This window comes from Cupressus sempervirens, chromosome 1, assembly GCF_028749045.1.
Source record: "Cupressus sempervirens isolate cs-2001-9-10 chromosome 1, ASM2874904v1, whole genome shotgun sequence".
NCBI lineage: Eukaryota > Viridiplantae > Streptophyta > Pinopsida > Cupressales > Cupressaceae > Cupressus > Cupressus sempervirens.
The window spans coordinates 877817587-877842877 of record NC_143118.1 but is presented as its reverse complement, the minus strand read 5'-3'; the positions used below and the strand labels follow the sequence as shown (position 1 = coordinate 877842877).

Below are 25291 nucleotides of genomic sequence, written 5' to 3'. Positions count from 1 at the left end.
CACATGTCTAAGTGATTATTGAGTAAATATCACTTAAAATGGGTCAAATAGAATATTTGCACTATATTAGTTTACATATTGTGTAAATATTTATTTAAAAGCAACATTGTTACTTAGATGTTTTAAACAAAACATTAAATTAGACTATATAGTGCATTATAGTCCCTTACCTGAAAAATTAAAAAACAACTCAATGTGAAAATATAACATAAAGTGCACTATAGTCACTTAAATCATGTAAGCGCAAAATCAAAAGTGATAAAAGAACTTAAAAACATAACATACAGTAATTTTAAGTTATATTTTTCAAAAAGTGAAACTCAGCATTAGAATATAACATCCATATTTTAAATATGCGATTGAGCGTGGAGAGTCCACTTTTTGGGCACTTAAATGGTCATATGTTTTGACTAATAAGTTCGATTAAGCCCTAAGATATATCGAATCGAAGGGAATATTGAAAGCAAGAGATTGAATGAAACAAAATAGTCTAAAGCTATGTTCCCCGGGGACGCGTACCTGGCCTAAAACCCGGCGTTTCGGGGATAGGGACGTCCCAGGGACGGGTGGACGGGTAGGGGACGTCTCCCAGCCGTCTCCAAAAAGTGAAAAAATGTAGGGGACGTCTCGGAAACTTGGGGACGGCAAAGGGAAAAAAGGGGGACGGCTGGCTGTCCCCCTTTTTTGTTTGCATAAAATTAAAATATTTTAACATAAAAAAATATTTTTAAGCCTCCAACTTGGTCGGCCAGGTTGGCCTCACCCCTCCAAATGCTCTAAAAAGTAGTAGAGGCAGAATAGGAGCAGTAGGCTGCTTCATTTTTCTATGTTTTGTTTTTTATGTTGAACATGAACATGATTATGATACATTGATACTTATTACTTTATGTCAGCCCTCTACCCTTTGGGTGTATAGCTTTGGGCATATTTTGATTTTGATTTTCAGAGTTATAATGTTTATCATTATGACATTATGATTTTGACAATTGTTAATGTTCATTGTTTAGTGTTCACTGATATTGATATGCATTTTGACAATTGGGTACTAAAATTGGATATTATTTCCTAGATGGCATTCAAATGTTGTATGTTATGGTTCTATAATGTTTAAATGACATGCTCATATGAGTGACATGTATATTTGCAAATTTCAATGTATATTTTAAAATATATATATATATAGCCGTCCCTGTTTGGCATCCCCCCCCGTGCCCAAAATCGCCAAAAAAATTTGCCGTCTCGGAAACCTGTCCCGCTGTCCCCCGCCATCCCCGTACCGGAAACTTGGGGGAACATAGGTCTAAAGCAAACTAAACAAACACTGGAAAACACAAATAAGGACTTTGAAGGCTTCAAAAATCAAGTATAGGCTAATGAAATGGACTTGACGAAAGCCTTCAGTAAAACGATTCACTATATGAATTGGGAATGATTGGTTGATCAATGTTAACCGATTACATAGTGAATTATCTCAAATATATGCGAAACTTAGTTGAAAAAGTTTTGTACCGTTACCTCTATTTTGTGATGACAGAATGGAGGACAACAGCATGCCTTGTTGATTGTGACCTTGTGGATAGGAAATGATGTTTTCTTGATTGACAAGTATATGTACCTATGTCACTATGAATACCACAAAGAATCATGTGAATTGATATATTGCCTATAATTCTTATATGTAATCTCTCTTTTTTGATATGCTCTACATTATTATCCATCATTATCCATTCCCTTTGTACATGTCATGGTACTGGTTGGTTACATGTGATATTAGGTTGCACGGAGTAACTGAATAGTTCAGATTTTTTATACAAATGAAAAACAGCAACATCAGGTTGTATTGTTGTACATCTATGAGCAACATTGAAAACTCCATTTTTTGGAGCTTCTCTTGCTGTTCGGCCAAAAAGAAAAGCAGTGAAATTGTTAAACCCTTTTTGGAGACTTTCTAATTTTATCATTTTGGTTCCATGAAAGCTTCATCTTAAATTTTAATCACTCAATTTAACCATAGTCAATTCTTGGATGAACCTTAAAGGATTTTTCAGAACCTCATATTTTATTAAGAGGTTTGAACTTTGAACCTATTGGACCAATCAGGGCAACGCCAGGTCAGCTCATTGGCCATGAAATCAACTCTTATTTTTGTCATGCTTTTCTGTTTTCCAGCCCCCATGCTTTAAAACCAGTCATTTATTATTTTTCATGATGGAAATAGTGAATATTGGTAGTGTAGATGCCTTGGATCAGAAGGCACCAATTGTCATTATAAATCCTTGTGGTTCCATGGCCTAGACTATGGAGGCACCAGAGTTAGTGCCACTCTTTAAATATTGTACGATGAAGCTATTCAAAAATTTAAATGCATTTTTTGGCTGGGTAGATGGAGTCTTACAGGCCCACAGCTCTGTTTTTTGGGAGCTAAAAAGGGTTCCTTGTTCCTTGTCCCCATATGAAAATGTGGGCTCACTTTATTATGGCCATACTATTGTGAGGAGCTCCGCCTAACGGTTCTCAGGTGGTATACAAACCCATGAGGCTTTGCTGCTGCAGTTGTTTCCCCTTGCTACTCAGTCACGGACACTGGGAAAAATTTGAAATACACTGAACATTGGGCATTGAAATATTTTTAACTCATTTTATTTATTTTCATAATTTGTGTTTGAGACTTAACAAATCTGTTAGAAATTCTGAATTTTACCAAAACATTCACGTTGTTAAACCCAGTAAACTTGTTGAACCTAGTTACCATCGACATAGCAAGCAGAGAATTAATTATATATGCAAATAAAGATTGTTCTCATAACAGTTGATTCTGAATTATTAGTTAACTGATCCTAAAGTTGAATAACTTTTCATATTGAATAATATGACAGCAACAACAGCACTGTGAAATTGGTCATCACAAAGAATTAGAGTAGCATTCCGGTAATCACTGGATATTTTCCTTGTAAATCTGTCATTCCCAGAATCTAGAACATGGAAGTTTGGAACAACCCTTTGCCAAAATTCTTGTCTGAGCAACTTCTTGCACTCCGAGACCTTAAAGTGGTGGTTTTCTCCATGGCAGATGATAAGTTTGCCGGGTGTGATGGGTTTCCTTGTGAATTTGACAAACACCTCTGGGAGTATATTGGTCCCGATCTGCACAAAGTTTATCTTGAAGCCTATCATTCTAAAAGCCTAGGAGCTATTATCAACAAAGGAAACAGTAAATTCATACCTAAAGCTGGAGATCCTGAGGATATTTGTAGTTGGCAGCTCATTACCCTTCTGAATGTGTCATATAAGATTACTGTTAAGGTAATTTCTCTTAAAATTTGCCACCTCCTACCTTTAATTGTGCGGCCTAAGAAAACTGGCTTTATCAAGTCCAAATATATTCTTGACAACATCATTGCTGTCTGGGAAGGTATGGAATGGACTGGCAAGTCCAAGCAGCCGGCTGTTTTTTTGAAAATAGATTTTGCAAAAGCCTATGACTGGATTGAATGGCCTTTCATTTTGGCTATGCTCCAGGCTCTTGGTATTGGTCCCAATTTCTGCAGTCGGTGGATCTTTGGAGATGCTAATGCTTGCATTACCATCAATAACTCCCAATTTGACACCTTTGGGCTTTTCCTTTCCATTAGGCAAGGTTGCCCTCTAGCTCCGGTGCTTTATGTTCTTGTTGCTAAAGGGTTTGGCTATTTGCTAGCCCACTCCGTGTCTTCAGGTTTGGTTCGTGGCATTTCTTTACTAGAATCCTCTTCCTAGTTGGTCAATGGTCATTTTGCTGATGATTCCTTTCTCACTCTTTTGGAGGATGAAGAAAACATCAATAATGCCTTAAAGTGCCTCTGGCTCTGCTATTCAATGGCATAAAATGCTCTGTTGTCGCCAGTCTTTTTTGCCAGCGCCACCTTGGCTTAACCAATTTGAATGGAAACGGGTCACTCACGAGGAGATTCTCCACTTTCTAGGCATTCTTTTTGCTTTTCAAGCATCGCCAGTGGATCTGTGGAATGCTGTGCTTGCCAAGATTACTAAGAAGCTGGATTATTGGCTTACGAAACTACTTTCTCTTGCGGGCAAATTCCAGATTTGCTCTGAAGTTCTTGCAACAACGCATGTCTGTTATTCTTCTTGTTGGGCTCCATCAAAATCCTCCTATCAGAAATTAGAGCGTTTGCTCCGTGATTTTCTTTGGGCTTCTAGTTCCGATCATCATGGCTTTCATAGAGTTGCTTGGGATTTTTGTTATCTCCCAAAAGAATCTGGAGGGCTTGGTTGTTGGAATGTGTAATTTCCCCTCAAATGAAATGTAAAAGCATAGTAGAAGATTCTAGAAATTCTTGGATTACCGAATAGGGTTAGGTCAAGTTAATATTTAAATTTGTAAAGTTCTAGAAATCATTTATGTGTAGATATTTCTGAAAAAGTCCATTTGTTCTATGTCGGTCAATTTAGATGTTTCTAGAAATGATCTAAGACCTCTATAAATAGAGGCATCATGTAATCTGACTGACATGGACAAAATTGTTAATGAAATATATTATTGTCACATCACATTGAGTATTTTTCAGTTTTAGTTTATTTTGTCCATCCACCTTCCACAAGGTGTATTCTTCTTGGGTTTCTACAATTTGTATCAGAGTTGTTCTGGGTTTCTACAAGTGGTATCAGAGCCAGTGTAAGAAAATTCTGTCACCATTTGTGACAGACGAATTAGAGTCAAGTTGATTGGGAGTATCCTGTCATTATTTTTTGACAAAAGTAGCTAATCAATGGATAGCTGAAGAAGGAAGGAATTTGTTTGTCACCATCTGTGATAGCAAAGAGATTTTTTATTTTGAGCAAGGTTATTTGGAGAACCCTGTCACCATTTGTGACAGATGAAGCTATCAAGGGGTAGCTGAAAGAAGACATGAATTTGATCAAGGTTATTAGTGAATCCTGTCACTGACATTTGTGACAGATGAGGCAAAATTATCAGTGGATCTTGTGAAAAGAGGAAATCGTTAGGCAACCAATTGCTATCAAATTAAAGGCCGTAGCCTTGGAAGACACTATTCATGCATATAGGAAAATAGCATTTTGGCATCATGCAAAAAAAAGAATTTAGATTTGTATGCAACAACATTTGAGGTTGAAATTAGGGGGGAGTGTTGGAATGTGTAATTTCCCCTCAAATGAAATGTAAAAGTATAATAGAGGATTCTAGAAATTCCTGGATTACCGAATAGGGTTAGGTCAAGTTAATATTTAAATTTGTAAAGTTCTAAAAATCATTTATATTTAGATATTTCTAGAAATGTCTATTTGTTCTGTGGGTCAATTCAAATGTTTCCAAAAATTCTCTAAGACCTCTATAAATAGAGGCATCATGTAATGTAATTGACATGGACAAAATGGTTAATGAAATATATTAGTGTTGTAGCACATTGAGTATTTTTCAGTTTTAGATTATTTTGTCCATCCACCTTCCACAAGGTGTATTCTTGGGTTTCTACAATTTGTATTAGAGTTGTTTTGGGTTTCTACATTGGCCTTCTCTCCACACATAAGCAAGGCCTTGCTCTGTGTGCCAAATGGATCATTCGTGCCATCATTGGAGATGAAGCTTGGAAGATTTTGGTTTGGCATTGCATTTCTTTTGGGTTTCCTGTCAACAGGCCTGCACAGAAGGGGATTGGCTTTCACACCCTTCTCATCATGTGAGAACCCATGCTCATACAAGGCTCTTTTGTTATCAAAAGCATATGGAAAGCTTGGGAAGCTGTCAAGCCTTGGCTTCGCTGGTCTGGTGATGAGTTCCTATGATGGGCTCTCTTTGAACCAACATAACATTTGGTGGTCTCCCCTGTTTGCCATCCAGGGAATTCCCCTTGCCAAGACTCAAGGTGCTAGTGCTTTGCATTTTTTCAAATGAGACATCAAGACTCCTAAAGATCTTTTCTCTAGGGTTTTCATCTAAGTTGCCGATTTGGGTTCGGGGACGGATTCGGGTTCGTGGGTTCAGGCAATTTTTTTTTTCCCCATTTGAGTTCGTGGGTGGGTTTGTGAGTATATATATATGCAAAAAATAATAAAAACTCACATAGTTGTAAAAGTAAAACTAAGTCATTCCGTCGTATGAATATATCAATGTTACTTGATTATTGATCAATGCCAAATGTCAAAGATAAATATTAAATACTCACTCATTAATCTATGCTAATGTTGTAAATAAAATCATACATTGAATTACTAAAATGCAAAATGGAATTTCAAAGCATAGACTACTTCATCAGATTGATAGATAATAAATTATGACTTAATAAAGTTTGAAACTGTGAAACATGGTGATAAATCATAAATGACTCAATGAGTCAATGACAAATGTTTAAACATAGTTTGTCAAAGATACAAATGCCCTTCAAGGGTCAAATGGGTCATCAAAATATGAGGGATCAATGGCTTCATCCTCATCTATATCATTGACATTTTCCTCATCATTGGAATCCAAACTGGTTCCACTAGCCCCAGATGTAGCCACATCCTCGTCCTCGTCCTCCTCAACATCTAGCAAGGCAATTCTAGATATATCTTGGACAGTCATATCCAAGTCAGAAGTCTCAGGTAGTACATCTCACAACTTCTTTGGTCCCTTCTTATATCTTGGATCCTTGCTGATAGGAGGCGCCAGTTGTTGTGAATAAATACCAAGTCCTTTGCTTTCTTTGAACCCAACCAGTTATGCTTCACTGAGTGGATAAAGGAGTATGTACTCCAATTCCGCTTAGCAGCAGAAGAGCTCGCAACCTAGAGAGACAACCAACAAATTTAAAAAAATTAGCTAAGTAATTTTACAATACAATAGGAATTTAAGAGTGCTAATTCGACAAGCTAAGTGGCCATAAGAAAAGGAAAAAAATTTAAATACATACTTGTGACAAGATCTTAATGGCAAGAGGTTGGAGGTACATGTAACTTTCCCCATGTAAGTACCACCATCCAATGACATCCAATCTACTCTGGTCATTGATTGCATCAGGTTCTGCATTTTTGCCTGAGACAAAATCAACAAACTCTCTCCTAACATTTGATGCCACATTAGGATCACTAAAGAGCCTGTTAAGTGCCCTCTTATACCCAGCAGCAACTTCAGGATCTCTATATGGTGCCACTCTACCAGGAATAGCAAGTATCTCACTACTATAATATCTAGGAGAAAGTGCATATGCCAGGAGGTGTAAAGGTGCAGTCATCTTGTTCCAACGATGTAGAACAATTTTCTCCACCTTAGTGTACAAGGTATTAGGATCCTGCTCTCTCCGCTGAATGACCTGGAATGTCAAATGATGTACATGTAAGTTATCTTGATGTAGTGTTAATAACTTAATTAAAATCAAAAATCAAAATCTCTCAATAAACAAGGATAAAGTATTGTATAAAAATTTAAACTTACTGATTTCATTCTTTCTAGCATGGAGTCCATGGCATCATATATGTTCCCCAAACAAGGCTCATCAATGTCGGCATATCGAAGCATAGACATGATGGGCTCGGTGAGTTCTAATGCATATTCCACCCTATTCCAAAAATCATCACTCACGATCAAATCCTTTACAGTTTTGGCCTTTTCTGTATGAGCTTGCTTCCATCCACCCCATTTTTTGCTAATAACCATTTGACCCAATGCCTTTTTCACCCTCACAAGTCATCTAAGGACGATTGCGTGTGAAGCAAACCTTGTTTCAGCAACCTATTAGCATGTTAATTCAAATTGTAAGTTAATATGATAAGTTGATAACACAAAAATTTAAGAATATGTATTAAATTTTGTACAGTATGACACAAAAATTTAAGAATATGTATTAAATTTTGTACAGTATGACACAAAAATTAAAATGATAAATGAAGCTAAATAAAGTTTAAAATTTACCTTCAATAATTCCAAGCGGGAGAAAGTTCTGAAAATTGCTTGTGACATATGGTGGTTTGTCACAAACATTTCAATTTGCTCACCCTCATACACATTTTTCATCCATTCAATTTGGCTGCCCATTGTTTTCATCACCAAGTTCAAGGCGTGGACATTGCATGGTGTCCAAAAGATATGCTCATATCGTGCTTCTACCAAAGCACCTACAGCCTTACAAACTTTAGCATAGTCTGTTATTAGTTGGACAACATTGTCAGCTCCCATAGACTCTATGGTTTTAATGAGAAGTTGGGCAATAAAATTTGCATCCTTTACTTGCCCTTCACAATCAATCGCCTTCAAAAACATTGCCCCCTTGGGGCAAACAGCAATCGCATTTATTAATGGATGGTTTTTGCAATCTTTCCATCCATCAGAGACAATGCTCACCCCCGTTTGGATCCAAGAATCTCTTATTGGTTTGAGGAGGTTTTCTATATTCTTTCTCTCCATATGCAATTTGGTGGTTCTCAACTTTTCATATCCAGGGGATCGGTAACCATGAGGTGCATCATTTATTGCTTTCACCATCTCTCTCCAATAAGGGGATCTCACTAGATTGAATGAAACACCATTTGTAATGAGGCAACGGCCAATCTTTATGTCAACAATTTCTCTCTTGTCATTTTCAAATGCTGTATCTAATGGGCCTCTCTTGCAGGATGCAGGTGTTTCTATTTCATCTTCATCCACAGATGGGGTAGGTAGGAAGGGATGTGGTCTACTGATTGTTTGAGAGGGTGGTGTTGGTGGTTTTTGCTTTGACTTATCTTTTTTTGCCTTTGACACTAACCTATCAGCCTCTTGTTGTTCTTTTAAAATGCCTGCTATTTGAGGAGCCGGCAACCCTTTTTTACCTCCGTCTAGGGGTCCCTCACACATGGAAATCCCTTGACCTGGTGGACCTATCAAATGATGTTTAACCCGGTAATAGGAGCTTCTATATTGGTTTTGGCAAAATTGCATTTCCATATATACCCTCCCCCACTAGCACATTGCTCAATTCTTGTTGTATACTTCCACAAAGGAGAGCCTTTATCAATTTTAAATCTTTGGGATCCCACCCCACACACTGAACCCTGACTACTCATTCTTGGATTCTTGCAATCTATAAAAAAAATATAAAAAAATATTTCAAAACTTGATAAAAATTTAGAACAAAAAAAAAAAAAAACCTAAAAACAAATTATGAAAGAAGCAAAAGAAAGGATCAAATGCATACTTGGAACACTCAACACTGATTATTTGAAGGATTTGAGACTCCACAGACAATCTCTACAACCTTCTCTTCAAACTTGCAAAATGGCGACACCAAAATGACAAAGCAAATGAGAGATTAGATGAATGAAATGCATCTAATAGGCCTTACTTTAAGGTTTGACAAAAAGAAAATTAAAAAAAAATTAAAAAAACAAAATTTTAATGCTTTTTTGGGCCACTTTTTGGCCCCACCTGCCGTGGGTTTGCCCGGATTCACCTGGGTCTGTGACGGGTTCGGGACCCGGGCGGACCTGCAGGCCAAAACACGGACCCTACCCAGACCCGTCGCGGACCCGGGCTCGAATCTAGACTCGGATGAATCCAGACCCAGACCCAAGCTTTAGGGTCCGAATCCAGCAACTTAGGTTTCCACGAGTCTCAGATCTTGGGAAGATATGCAAGTCTAGTACATCTTGCCCGTTCAGATTGGCAGACTTTTGACTTATTGCTTTCTGCAATTCCAGGGCACTTAATTCATAAAGTGGGTATTCAGTCTGTTAGACCTTGGTGGACTGATTGGAAGTGGTATCCTGTCACTCCTTTCACCATTTACAAATTAAGTCTGGGTTATAGATGGCTTTCTCCCCATCTGCCGATGGTGGATACGCTCAATCAGAGATGGCATCTGCAATCTTCTCTTTCTCAATGGAGCAAGCGCTTTGACACTATTTGGAGTGCTATTACAAAACCCAAGATTACCCATTTTGCTTGGTGCCTGGCTTATCAAGGTCTTCCTCTTGGGCCTCCGGATCCTAGGCGTCCATTTTGTGGCCAACCAGAGTCTTTCCTGCATACTTTTTGGTTTTGTAGACGTGCTCAAAATTATTGGCACTGGATTTATGATTTTTTAAAGCCGTTTCGGCTTGATCCCTTTTCTTGGCACATGGTTATTTCGGGTGATTCCCCCAGGATCCATAAAAAATTTACTTTGATTTGGCATACCTTTAGGATGGAGATTTTGTTCACTCTGTGGAAAGATAGAAATGCTGTTATTTTCACTCATAGTTTTCTTTATATTAATATTGCTTTGTACACTAAGGTGTGCATTTGTAATAATGTAATGATGCACATTCAAGTGCAAGCAAACAAGGTGGCCTTGGAGATGGCCCACCTTCAAGAGCTTCTTAATCACTAGGGCAATGCCCCTTGTATTGTTGCTAGGGTACCTCCAGATGCTTCAGTTGATACCTTGATGCCTAGAGGTTGCCACCAGAGGTGCAACTCTTTAGGCCGCCGCTCGCACACTCCGCGTTCATAGGCTTCCTGCCACCGCTCTTCTAGTTGTGGCGATGGTGGATGGAGGCACTGCTCGGTTTCCCCACCCTGTGATTGCAGTGGTTGGTCCCCGGCTCCTCCTGGCACTCAGCGAGTGGTTTTTGGGAAATGGCCTTTTCGCTTGGAACTGGCTATTTCACCTCCATAGCTTGATACAAAGGATGCTGACCCGACCATCGATGTTGCTGATGCTGCTGTTGATAGCTGGACTGTTCCCAACCCGCCTCCCAATCCCCAAGATGATTGGGGATTTCATGATTAGGATGAACCACCTCCCTCAGCAGGCATTGCTATAGTCGCCTGAGGGTTGCTTTATAGGTTTTTTTTTGATGAATAGTTGTTGATTTCGGCTTCGGCCGTGTGAACTTTTGCGGGGTGATCTTGTATCCCCCATCCCTTTTTTGTGAAATGTAATCTTAGCATATTATTTATTAATAGAAAAGGACTATTCATCAAGAATAAAAATAAAAAGTTTCTTGCTAATATATTTTTACACGTCTACTTATTACATTTTATTGTTAAATTAGGAATATTACCCAAGTTTGGAATGGAAAGTTTGGGCTGTGTCATGTTAATGTGCTTCAAAAACAAGCAACCAAATTATTGTGTTTCTTTTGTATAATTAGTTGAACTGCCTCTCTAATATTAGACTGGTTACATTGTTGTTTGTTTCTAACTTCTTTAATTTGGAAGAGAATTCATTCTTCTGGAGGCAACTACACAGTTACTATTGTCTGAAAAACATTATCTTCTCTACCTTATGGTGAACTATTATATATATTATATATTACCAAATTTGATCTTAATGCTCATGTTCAATTCTCCTATATGGATTTTAATCTTGAGACCACTTTAATATATAGGAGGTTTATCAAACTCCAATGCAAGACATATTGTAAATTGTTTTGCTTCTCTTTACTATCATACTTTGTGAAGAGTATATTTGTTATAAATTATGTATTTGTTATTCATGTTGCAATTTTCAATGCAGGTGGCAAAGGAAAGTGCAGATGTGATTATTCTTGATGATAATTTTTCCACAATTGTGACAGTTGCCAAGTGGGGACGTTCAGTTTACATAAACATCCAAAAATTTGTACAATTCCAGTTAACAGTTAATGTGGTTGCCCTAGTTGTTAATTTTTCATCAGCATGTGTTACAGGTACGCATATACTCATATGCATTTAGTTACAATTTTAGTTATGCAAGAATTGAATTTCAGAAAGCTGGTAACATACTGTAGATAGTAAATTAGGACATCAGTTTGTCAATTTAACAATTGCCATGGTTGTCCTAATTGTTAATGTTTCTAAGCATGATTCCTAGGTAAGTATGGATATTGTTTTCCTGTTTTAGTTATGCAATATTTGGCTTTCTGCATGCTATCTAGTTTACAGAGATCATAAATTAGGTTGTCCATAGATGTCTACTATTTGAGCAGTCTGATTTATTGCATCTCACATCTATGGTATTTAATCAACAGGTACAACTCCGTTGACTGCAGTTCAGCTGCTTTGGGTCAATTTAATCATGGATACTCTTGGAGCATTGGCATTGGCAACCGAGCCTCCCCATGATGACTTGATGAAAAGACAACCTGTGGGAAGAGGTCAAAGCTTTATCAGCAATGTTATGTGGAGGAATATTTTTGGCCAGGTTGTCTATCAGCTCTCTGTAATATGGACATTGCAAGTGCAAGGGAAAGAGCTATTCAAGCTGGATGGTCCAAATGAAGATTTAGTTCTAAACACATTAATATTCAATTCATTTGTATTCTGCCAGGCAATCTCTCTCTCTCTCTCTCTCTCTCTCTCTCTCTCTCTCTCTCTAGTTCTGAACACATTGATATTCAATTCATTTGTATTCTGCCAGGCAATCTCTCTCTCTCTCTCTCTCTCTCTCTCTCTCTTTTCCATTTCCCTCTTTCTCACTCTCCAATTTTGTTTGTTTTTAAATTTTTTTTAGGACTTGTTAGAAACACAAGTTGTTTTTAGTTTTAGACTTCAAGTTAATCCACTCTTAAGTCCCATTTTATTTCTTTGACAATATGCTGATGCTTGTAATCACACAAATATTATCTATTAGGGAACTGAAGTGCCAGGTTGAATCTGCAAACTGGCTAGTTTGTATTTATCACTTCCATTGGTTGGGCTTTGACCTTCATTCTTTACTGAAAATTGACTTGTTGACTAATTTGACATGAACAATAACTTGAGGATAACTTCTTTTCTGGAACAGTAGAACATTCCCGCCTGGTTTAAGTGGATGCACAATATGGATATGAATTATATTCTAGATACATTTTTGGAATTTGCAGGTATTTATTCCTATAAGCTATAGCATTTATTTTGGTGTATTTTGAAGTCTGCAAACCATAGTTAATATATTCAGAAGCTAAGAGTAAGTTCCAGAGTCCAGTTGTCTGGGAATGAAATTGTTCTCTTCCTTCCCAAAAATCTCTCCCATGTTGGACCAGCAGTAGGAAATTTATATTCCAAGATTTCTTGCTTAAAAGAAGCAACTCACGGAGTATGGGGCATCTCATTCCTGGAAAAAATGAGATACTTTTCTATGTTTCTCAAAACTAACTAGTTGAAGACTTTGGCACATCAATATCACTATCATTAATATGTAATATTCATAAAAGGATATCCAAAAATATGAATATTATTGAAAGGAAAGATAATTTCTATTTTGAGAATATTGGTAAATTAACTCCATCTAATTTATTTATAACTTTGAATAATGATAAATTCAATGCTTATGCAAATCAGAGTATTTGGAAATGTCATTCTCACCCTAGGAAAATTTAAGTGGACTTGGTCCTCATAACTATGGCAAATCTAGGAGGAAACAGTTCTTATTCAGAACACATGTAAAACATGCACAACAAAGCAACTCAAGCTTCAGTCAAGAAAATTCCAAGTGTACTTTGTATCTCCAATTGAACATACTTTGTGTGCCCTTTCTCCAATGCCCATAGCCCTCCAAAACCACCTTCTAGCTTGAGTGATCTCATTCTCTTTCCAATCCTTTAAATTCTTGTATAATCTCTTAATACCGGAAACTAATAAAAATATTGTTATTGTTCTCCCTTTTAACTAAAGTGTGATATTATATCTCCTTTTTAATTCTAAAGGGTTATGTCATAGGAAAAAAACTTGCTTTTCACTTTGCACAAATAGTGCTAGAACATTTTTCCCCCATAATTTAAAAATCACATAATCAATAAATGATAATGGCTATGAATATATTCATTCTACATCCAATATGTGTCATGATCACTACGTATCTAATTTATTTTTACTTCATCTATATTTTGTTTTAAAACTTATAGATCTTCATCGAATTCTTTTTGGTTTCATTTTAATTCACAAGCAAGCTTAAAAGAAGCACTTTGCTAATCAGAATCATAATGAGATCTATATATTTATATATCATGAATTTACATCTGAAGAGCTAATGCTATTCTATATGTATGATCTCTTATCTTTCAACTTTTGTAATTTTGCTTGTTCATGTAACCCCATTTTTGTAATATAGATGTTTTTATCGTTTATGTTTAACTAAGGATGTAAACATAAAATTTATAGAAGTATATGTAAAATTTACCAAAGTATTATCATGTGATTGAATAGCATTATGTAGTGAATGACTTGCACATCCCATACTATGTAGTCATGCGTTATCAAATAATAGGTATTGATAATACATTCCAAGATAATAATTTTGCATTTTGATTCCATGAATATCCTCTTTTCCTATACCAATTAGGATTGAATGGAGATAGGTACATGGAGATAGGTACACACCTACCATTAAATAAAGTTCATATTATTTCACACTTGTCATTCAAACAAAGCTTCAAAATAAGGATTTATATGCTCAAATCAGCAAATGGAAGAGTGCTAGCTTCTATTATATAGATATTAAATAATATCAGTCATAGATATCAAAAGCATGAGTACCTTATCATAAAGATGATTACATTGAGCGACATGATATGATATTCAATACGACCAATACAATATTAAAAAGTGTATATATTTTTTTAAACAAACATTATTTTTTTGGTTGTATAGGGGACGCTTGACTGTCCTCTAGAGGGGTTGAGGGACTCGTTCTTGTCCCCCTATCTCCTTAGGGGACACCGGGACGCCCCCCATCTTTGCGAGAACGACTGCAGACTGGTGGCAGCATTCGAAATGTTGGAACGACATCCCCGCGTCTCGGAGACATTGGGGTTCTTTGGGGGGAATGCGTCCCTGTGTTACTATGACAAATATAATTGAAAATTAAATAAATATACACATGCAAACCTTCGTGTAATAAATAAATATACACATGAAAACCTCCGTGTAGTCAAATGTCTTCAATAAATCTGCACAACCACGAAAGAGGAAAAATGTTTGGGTTGTTTAGAGACCTTCCTCATTCAAGTCCCTATTTTGGTGTTTCCACTTCCACAATAGCCAAATAGATAAATAGATCAAAATACAAATAAACAAAATGATAAGTGATTTAAAAGATAAGGGATGTGATAAATCCAAGAATGCTTAAAACATAAGTTAGAAAGATATTACCAAATATGCTTGAAAAAGCCAAGATAGCTATGGATATTGAAGTGAGAGATTGTTTTAGAAAGTTGTACAGAATTGTACAAGCTACATAGAGAGAGGGAGGGAGAGAGCTGTGAAAGTCAAGAGAACACAAGAGATTGCAAGAAAGAACCAAGAGAGAGTGCATGTAGTGAAAAGAGTAGATTTAAAAGTGAGAAGAGGAGGGAATGAAAGAGTTCCCAAGTCGTTTTAGAATATTGCAAGTCATTTCCACTAACCTAGGTGGGTGACCAGTAGTGACAGACTTAGAACTGATATTTGACTCTGAGATGTCATGGAACGTTGCATGATGCACTAATGGCTAGACAAATCATTCTCAAAAGTGATGGGAGGGAAGGAGAGAGCTGTGAAAGTCGAGAACACGAGATTGCAAGAAAGAACCAAGAGAGTGCATGTAGTGAAAAGAATAGATTTAAAAGTGAGAAGAGGGAACAAAAGAGTTCCCAAGTCGTTTTAGAATATTGGAAGTTGTTTCCACTGACCTAGGTAGGTGACCAGTAGTGACACACTTAGAACTGATATTTGAACTCTAAGATGTCTTGCAATGCTGCATGACGCACTAATGGCTAGCCAAATCATTCTCAAAAGTGATGGGAGACAAAAGAAACATGTGGTTAATGTAAAACTGATGCAAGGTGGTTATTGGAAAGGACCCTGGGCATCCTGAGATGGTAAAGGCTAATGCAATGCCTGAATTGGACTTAGTCAAAGGCTAGGGGAGCAAACATTGAAGCTGCTTTGAAAGTGTAGGTGAAATTGCAAAGAGCTATGCAAGTTTTTGACTCTTTACTAAATAATACTTCATAAAACACATGTTCAAGGTTTTTGTGTTGATCAAATATAATAAAAAAGTACAACAAACCAAATATGGTATAAAGAATCTCACGAAGCATGTTAGGAACAAAAGTGCAATAGTTAACAATTACCATCCACAAACTTTAGAAAAAGCTCCCAAATTTGTATTTGAAATCTAATTCTTGTTTAACTTTTGTGAGGTGTACTTATTTTTTAAAACTCTATTTTATTTTTACTTCTTGTAGAACGTTGTATGATTTTAGCTGACCCATTCCAATTGAATATTATTTACCAATTTTATTATGAAAATGATTTTGAAACATGTGGGGTATGGGTCGACAATGTAAATTAAAATAAAGTACTATTCTACACTATTTCCTGAGGACTCACCTCTTGTTGAGGATGAGGAGAATGTGATCCTGGTTTGTATCCCCTCTCTAGTCACCAATGTGATCATTGAGTCCCTTATGTGCCCGATATCTATGTTTGAATTAGAAGAGGCTTTGGGATGCATATGGGTAAAGCTCTAGGCTTGGATGGATTTCCAATAGAATTTTTTCAAGAACTCTGGGATATTGTTAATTTGGATTTTCTGGAAGTAGTCCACTAATCATATGGTAGTAAACAAATGCTTAGGGCCTTGAGTTCTACTTTCCTTGTTCTTATATCTAAAAAGGAAGGTACTTATCAGTTGTGGATTTTTTAGGCCCATTGCTTTGTACAATGTGGTCTACAAAATTATTACTAAATTGATTGTTGAAAGGCTCAACCTTGGCTCCCTACTTTGATCTCATATGAGCAAAGGGGTTTTGTGGTTTGAAGACAAATTTGGATGGGGTTGTAGTTGCTTCTAAATCCATTTACTCTATGGTGGTTTCTAAGGAGGAATCTATGTTCATCAAACTGGATATGGCTAAAGCTTATGGTAGAGTTTAATGCTGCTTTTTGCATTAAATTCTCATAGGCTTGAATCCTCTGCCTTGTTTGTTTATTATTATGGCTGAGGGCCTAAGCAAATTTATTTAGTCTCAGGTTTCCAAGGACCTGATTTAGGGTTGGATTTGGTGTAACAGGCTGCCTAAGCTTTTTCATCTTTAGTTTGTGAATGGTATTGCTCTTAGGGGGATTGGTCGCCTTCATGAAGCGAAATCCTTCAAGTAGACAACGAATATTTTTTAGCTTCTTCAAGTCTGAAAGTCAATGAGCCAAAATCTTCAATCTATTTTTTTAACACTGTAAAACCTATCTAGAGGAGGGATGCTAATGTTTTGAGGTTTTAGATTGGGTCTCTCCCCTTGCTTTATTTTGGTATTCCTCTTGTCGTTGGTAAGCAACCTAGGCCATTTTGATAGTACTTGCTTGATAAGTTGCATTAGAAGGCTAATAAATAATAATTGGACTATTTAGTGGTTTCTTTTGTTGCTAGAGTGACTTTTTCAATCGGTGTTTCAAGCTCTTCCTATTGACAAAAGTTTTGTTAAGCAACTTTTGTGTATTTTCTTAAGGAATTTGATGCTCTCTCATGCTGATTTATATGGAGTGGTAATTTGCAGATTTCTAGGTGGAGCCTAGTTAAGTGGAAGTCTGTGTGTCTGCCAAAGAAGGGGGTTTTGGTCTTTGTTTTCCTATCTTGAATGGGCAGACTCTTGCAGCCAAATTATGTGTTGGTGTACCAATGAGAATCAACTTTGAGTTCATATTCTCATGAAGTGTCTGCCAAAGAAGGGGGTTTTGGTCTTTGTTTTCCTATCTTGAATGGGCAGATTCTTGCAGCCAAATTATGTGTTGGTGTACCAATGAGAATCAACTTTGAGTTCCTATTCTCATGAAGTATTTAAAAGTTGTTATCTTTTTGGATGTTTGGTGCTATCCTCTGGAGGGAAGGGGCTCTATGATTTGGCACACTCTAATAAGGGGAGCTCAGCTGGTTAAGAGTGGTCTATTTTGGATCTGCAATACAAGCTCTAAAGTTCTTTCTTGGATGGTCTTGTGATGGTAATCCTCCTTTCTTTTCCATGCATTTGCACCTACAACCTCTTTGCGATAGCTTTACTATAGTAAGGTGGGATATGTTTGTGCATTATAAGACCACATGGAAGTTAGGCTTGGTTGTGGGTTATAGATGGAAGGATTCTTGTGAATAGCCGCTAGGTGGTTTGGAGGAGGTTCGGTTCGAGTTGACTCTAGTTCCTTGCTTCTTGGGAGTCCTTCGATGTGTATCTTGCATACTCGATTTCTCATATTTTCTTCCTGTTCTCCTTTGCTAAGGAGATTTGGCACTTTTTGTGGGCTGTTTGGGATTAGGCCTGCTAGCACGTCTCCTTGTTGGCTGGGTTTTGGGCCCATTGGGAAGCCCTTGTTAGAACCTCTTTTTTTTAGGTGGCAGATGCTCTTGGACCTACGTTTATCATCTAGCATGTTTGGTTGGAAAGGAATCATAGGATTTTTCATGATGCTAGGATGATTGTTCAACATGTGTAGTGGACAATTATTCATTCTCTTTGTGAGACTATCTTGGCAAAGCATGATTTGGTTGGAGGGGTGGATCTCGGGGATGTTATCTGCAATTGTCTCAATTTTCCTCTTTAGTGGTTGCTTCAATATATGTTGGACAAGTCATGAGAAATAGGTGCACATATCCTTTGCGAAGGATCACTCGTGAGGGTTGTTGGATCCCTCCTTGGGGTCCTTAGGGAGTTTTACAAATTAATATTGATGGTTCATCATGGGGGAATCCTGGGCATGTTGACATTGGCAGGGTTGGCTGTGATAATCGGTTAATTTCAGTGTAACACGAGGACTCGCACCCCTCTCCCAAACCTCGAAGTACCCATCCTTGGGACGTCCCTGCATCGGGTACTTGAGTACCCAAGTACCCCCACCTTTTCCATTTTGCAACCATGCCGCCATTGGGATGGGTACTTGAATTTCTATTTGAATTTTGATTTTTGAGTTTTACTATTGGGTATGTAGTATGTTCTATGTTGAATGGTCAATGGTTCTAGTTGATGTTACAATTTTGCTATGTTCAAGTATTTTAATTTACTATGTTATATTGAAACATCATTTTATAAAAAGCATTTCGTGTTTTATATGTATACTATACAACACGCTCCCTGCCTCGTCCTCCCCTTGCCGCCATCCCCTAACCGTCCCCCCACTGTCCCAAAAAATGAGGCCCATTTTCCCCCAATCCCGGTGTTTCGATGTCCCCACGTCCCCCATTTGCTATGTTCAAGTATTTTAATTTAGTATGTTATATTGAAACATCATTTTATAACAAGCATTTGGTGTTCTATATGTATACTATACAACACGCTCCTTGCCTCGTCCTCCCCTTGCCGCCATCCCCTAACCGTCCCCCCACTGTCCCGAAAAATGAGGCCCATTTTCCCCCAATCCCGGTGTTTCGATGTCCCCACGTCCTTGCATCGGGTACTTGAGTACCCAAGTACCCCCACCTTTTCCATTCTGCAACCATGCCGCCATTGGGATGGGTACTTGAATTTCTATTTGAATTTTGATTTTTGAGTTTTACTATTGGGTATGTAGTATGTTCTATGTTGAATGGTCAATTGTTCTAGTTGATGTTGCAATTTTGCTATGTTCAAGTATTTTAATTTAGTATGTTATATTGAAACATCATTTTATAACAAGCATTTCGTGTTCTATATGTATTCTATACAACACGCTCCCTGCCTCGTCCTCCCCTTGCCGCCATCCCCTAACCGTCCCCCCACCGTCCCGAAAAATGAGGCCCATTTTCCCCCAATCCCGGTGTTTTGATGTCCCCACGTCCCCCAATACTGGGGTCACACTGGTTATTTTTTCTGTTTATAAGGGCCTTCATATGAATAATTTAATGGAGGCTCTTGCCATTTTGTGTGCTATAGAATTTAGTTGTGTTCTTGGTTGGAAAAGGATTATTTGAGAATCCAATTTTCAGGTGGTGGTAACTTTGCTAACTAGGCACCGGCTAGATGATGTTAGTTGACACTTAGCTTTGGTTATTAACTTATTTGATAGATCCTCCAATTGCGTGGCTCCTTGGAATCTGTTACTGTTAGACACATTCCTAGGGAGTGGAATGGTGCAGCAAGTTATTTGGCCAAATGGGCTTCTGATCCAATGCAGGCTTGGAATTTAGTGGATAGGGGGGCAATTATCTCTAGATGTGTCATGTGTTGGATCATTTAGTGGAAAGTGACAAGATTATTATTGCTCTTTCTTTGATGGGCAGCCTATTCTCATTTATGATTGAATAAATGTTTAATACTCTTATAGTTAAAAAAAAGCAATGTGTTGGTTTTAAATAGACATAATGGGCATATCGGATTCAATAACAAATTTGAAAAAGTCTTAGTTGCTCAGGCCATATATATATAATCTGGTCAATGATTTTGTTGAATAGATTTTTTTACAAAAATCAAGATTTAGAGTATTCAACTCATAAAGAATTTTGGAGATAGAAAGGCCTAATCATTAGGCTTTGGTACTGAAATATAATGCTACTTTAAAGGTTGTAAGGTTTTCTCAAAACTAACTAGAAAATTAGATAGATTTAATATGTCATGACATCAGATCTGTCAATATCATTATCCAAGTTTAAAGATTGTTAAGGTCTGAAAACTAAATAGTTTGACAATTTCACACATTGATATCACCATTACTAATATATAGTATATACAAAAATATATTCAACAATATGAATATTATTAAAAGGAAACAAAAGCATCTTTTGAAAGTAAAATAAAATTAACTCCATTACATTTATTTGTAATTTTTGATGGCTCTGAATAATAATAAATTTGGTATTTATTTGGATCAAACATTTGGAAAGAAATGATCACTCACCCTAGAAAGATTTTAGTGGTCCCGGCACTCATAGTTGTTAAAGAGGAAAAATGACAATTTAGCTGAAGTGTATATTACCTACAGGGATTTCCCTACCTTCAATTAGGATTGTGCTGGTTTATTACCGTTTAATAGAATAACTATCGTTAGGAAGAGAAAAATAAATAGACTTATTTAATTAGTTAAATAAAAGGAAAAGTTTGAAAAAAACATCAATTACTAAAAACTGAAAAGTTACATACAGAGTTGGGAAAAAGTGGAAGAAAGGAATTTGGTTCCAAATGAAGAAGCTGACGGCCTAGGATGCCACTGCATTATGTGGAGTTTGCATGTCATGACATTGTCTGTATGATCCAAAAAATCAATATACTGCATTACCCTACCCTTTTGATTATGCAAAATGATATGTACAAGTTGCCAACCTTGAGCTCAGACCTTAGATGGTCTTAAGTAGCTTCATAGCCCATGCCTCAACTGTCCAAACTAACCCACAACCTCTTCTCACTTTCGTTGCTCAATCATGTCAATTTGCAATGTTGTCATTGACAACTTTTTTGCAATTTTGCAATTTTGATCACACCACCTCATATTTCATCCAAATGAGTGCAGTTTGACTTGATTAGCATATCTAAGGTTATCTAACACACTTTTACATCATTTCACACATTTTAGGTCCATTTCACCTATTGACCCAATTTGACTCTTAGTTGACAATTTTTTGCATACCTTGATAACTTTTGACATACACACTAAAATTGACTTCACAAACACTCCACACTCTAGGATTCATCTTGAGTCCTTATTCACTGGTGACTTGGCTAAGGTCACTACAAGTGAAAAATAGTTTAGGGTTTAGCCTAAAACCCTAGGTGCTCCTGCACTAGAAGGTTTTCAATATTTCAAAGTAGTCTAGCTAAAGTATTGGCTATGATTCATTGTTAGCATCAACTAAGCCTTCTCTGACGTTTATGATCTATTACTAGTATCAATAAATTTGATAAAGCAATCATCTCCATATAGCTTCTAGACTACGGGTGATATCCCTTGTGTAACATAAAATTTTGTGTATCCCCGTTTACTGGTAATGATTCATTAATCATTAATACAATCTTGTTGAATCTTAATTGTTTGTGATAGTCATTGGATTGAAGATCCATTTAAATAAACCTTTGTTAAATCATATTTATGTGAGCCAAAACATCTTATGTTGTTTCCTTTACATGACTGGTAGAGTATTTGCTACTGGTTTCAGAAACCTATGAGGTCCAGAGAGGAACTATTGTGTTTTATAATTTTATTTTAGATTAATGCTTTTGAGTCTTGACTGGAGCCATGAATTGGAGTGGGTTTTGAAACGAGCCTAAAAGCTTTTTCAAAAAGATGGACGAGGAACATGGGTAAATGCCAGCAAAGGAATGGGCCTAAAGAGTACCCCAAAAAACAAATATCAAGCCACAGGGACATTAAAACTATAGTAGGATGTGAAACAAACAATCAACAAAGTGTGAATCCAAACCTCACCGAAGGGATCTAAAGAGGAGCAGGGCCAAAATGAATTGCTCTGCCTTTTCTGATGTACCAGTCTTATCCGAAGGATTCTCAACCACAACTTTAGGTATCTTTCGCATGGGGATCCTTTATCCTTGCGGGCATGAACCCCCTCTATGGTTTCCAGGACCTTCCCTCTCTACAGAAACTTGATGGCACGCCTCTACTGGGATCTTGTCCTTAAGGGCATTCTTTACTTCTTGCCTCATGTTAGAGTGCTTTTTTCATGATGAAGGTCTTAGCACATCAAGGAGAAGTGCCCAGCTTTGTTGTAATGGAATCACACGAGTGAAGATGTCTCATAATGCATTTTCTAGTCCCAGACAAATAATTTGGAGCACAAATTGATATGGTTTGGCAAATAAGTTTCAACACCAACACAAAATTTGGCAAAAATGGAACTTTTTTGAGATTTTGTAGGATTGTTAATGGCAACATAGTGAAGTTAGCATTAGTGATGGCTTGATTGATACCCCAGAATTCAATGGGAGCTTAAGGAGCCTAACCCCCATGTTAACCTTTGGTAGCATCAAAGCCAGTAGCCCATCCTTCTGACTGAAGATATACCTTACCAAGGAACCAAGGACCTCCCTATAGGACTTGTGAGCAATTCTCCATAGATGTGAAGGAGGATAAAATGAATCTGTTTAGCACGGCTGCAACATGAAGTTGATCTGAAAAATTCCAGCATTTGGATGGCTAGCTATGGGTGACATCTATGTTTGGTTGAGAAGCAAAGAATCTCCCAATAAAGGGCAACTGCATACTAGCAGAAGCTTTATCCACCAAAACATCTAGAATCCTATAAGAGACACAAGGAATGTCCTCAGCAAGGGATTCATAACCACAGAAAAGAACATGAATAGGATATGAAGAAACAGTGTACACCTTTGTGGACTTCTGAACGCTTGAGCTCCAAAGCATTGCCAAGACTAGGAGGCATGGATAAATTTGAGTCCCACATAAGAGGAATCGTAATGAGAAATGCAGCATTAAAATTTTATGATCTTAGGGCACCATAATAACTGTGACAATCCCTTTACTGCAATCTTGCATATATGCCACTTGTAGAGAAGACACTCATAACACATCTAACCAAAACAATTGCCAAACAAGAAACCATCCCTTTCAACTTGAGTAATCAGGAAGCAAATGTGGGTCACCTTTTGTATAAGAAACCCCTCACATAGGCCAATGTTTGAATAGAGAGAAGGATCAATGGCTGCCATCCCCTTTGATAGAGCCAAACTATTGCCAAGACAAGGTGGTATGATATCAAAGTCCTGCACAAGAGGAACTGAAATAGGATTTGAAATTATCGAAGTTATGAGTGTAGGGAGCATCAGCAACAGTCCCATCATTACATTTCTGCTTGATATCTATGTTGTGTGCAGGAGAAATTACATGTGACACAGCACTACCAGTGCTCATGTTAAACAGGAACCCATCCCCAATGTTTGCTTGAGCACCTATACAGTTAGGAGGGAAACAAAGGCCACCGCTTGGCAAAGGAACTCCTTACACAAGCTGGAATTTGAAATGAAATAAGGTTCATCTGACTCTGGCACGAGCCTAGGAACCTCAAGGGAGACAAAAAAATGCTCAACAACCAAGCCTGCAGTATGAGGTCCAGCATCAGTCCATCCTTGTCAACATTGTCCCAGAAAACATTGTCATCCTCATTCTTCGGATTTGCATCTACATCTCCATTGTGCCCATTGGATTTGAAATCATTACGCTGCTTTTATTCTCATGTAACAACACAACAAATGCTTTGAAGCTAGATGAATGATAGGATTAGAAGCTAAATGATAGCGAGGAAATGCTGTTACTTTAAGAATATTTGTTACCAGTGTGCATAAAGGCTTAGATAGTGAGCCAAATACAAATAGGGCCCTTGTCTAGATACCTGAACAGAGTTAAATATTCCAAGTGAATTTATATGCACATTTTATTTCATTCTTCAATTTTTGGGGCATAAAAAGTTAGGCCTTAAACGTTGAGTACTAAATAGTGTCAAAGTAATTTACATCTTGAATTGATCTTTTAAATCACGTTTGCACAAATGAAATATGAGAGTTATTTTATCCAGAATGAATCTTTTGAATCACATTTGCACAAATGAAATATTTCAAATTTCAACATTTTAGCAGGCTACAGATTCCTCACAATTTGTTTGGAAGGTATAGAATTTGAATTCTTATCTCATGCTGTGCTAATTTTAGATATTATTTCTTGCCTGTGTGCAGGTATTTAATGAAATAAGTTCGAGAGAAATGGAGAATATAAATGTTTTCCATGACATCCTAAGAAATTGGGTTTTCATTGCTGTATTGTCATCCACGGTTTTGTTTCAAGTGATGATTATTGAATTTTTGGGTTCTTTGGCAAACACAACTCCACTCAGTTGGAACCAATGGTTGGGTAGCATACTAATAGGTGTTTTCAGCATGCCAGTAGCAATGCTAGTTAAAAAGATCCCTGTTTCTTTAAATCAACAGTTGGGATCAAAATTGAAATCAGAGTAGAGATAATTTTGGTACTAAGTCTTGTTCAGTTGCTATTGTCATCCCAGTTTTGTATCAAGCACAGTAAACTCGTATCTGATGCTCTAGCAAAGAAAATGCTGAATTTGCTAAGGGGATAATGTGGAAGACAGTGGTGGTGTAACTGATGTACTTTTACAATTTTATTGTAACAATCCCACTATTATGCCTGAAGTCTTTGACTCAGAAAAATGATTGGCATATTTTACAGCTGTTTTTAAATTTTGCATTTATATATCTTTGATGGAAAGTCATAGCGATGCCTTGGTACTATTTGTCAAGTGCATAATATGATACATCTGATATTTGTTTTTCGATTCCAAGTTTCTAGTTTGGCGACTCAGAAGAGCATTTTTATTGCTATGCCACCACTAATTATAATATATGAAAATGGTGGAGACAGCGTGTTAAAAGCCGATTTGGTTTGGACAGTACTTTAGCATTGTCA

General features: G+C 37.1%; 1 protein-coding gene across 1 annotated transcript in view; it reads left to right on the top strand.

The window, feature by feature from the left end:
• The window catches only part of LOC149580621 (calcium-transporting ATPase 10, plasma membrane-type-like), a 44585-nt gene extending 19520 nt beyond the window's left edge, over positions 1–25065 (top strand). Inside the window, exons 5-7 of the mRNA XM_089792469.1 lie at positions 11472–11643; positions 11965–12263; positions 24547–25065. Of these exons, the coding sequence (XP_089648595.1) occupies positions 11472–11643; positions 11965–12263; positions 24547–24825 (750 nt within the window). The 3' untranslated portion in view covers positions 24826–25065. The remainder of the gene's footprint in view (positions 1–11471; positions 11644–11964; positions 12264–24546) is intronic.
• Positions 25066–25291: the final 226 nt, after the last annotated feature.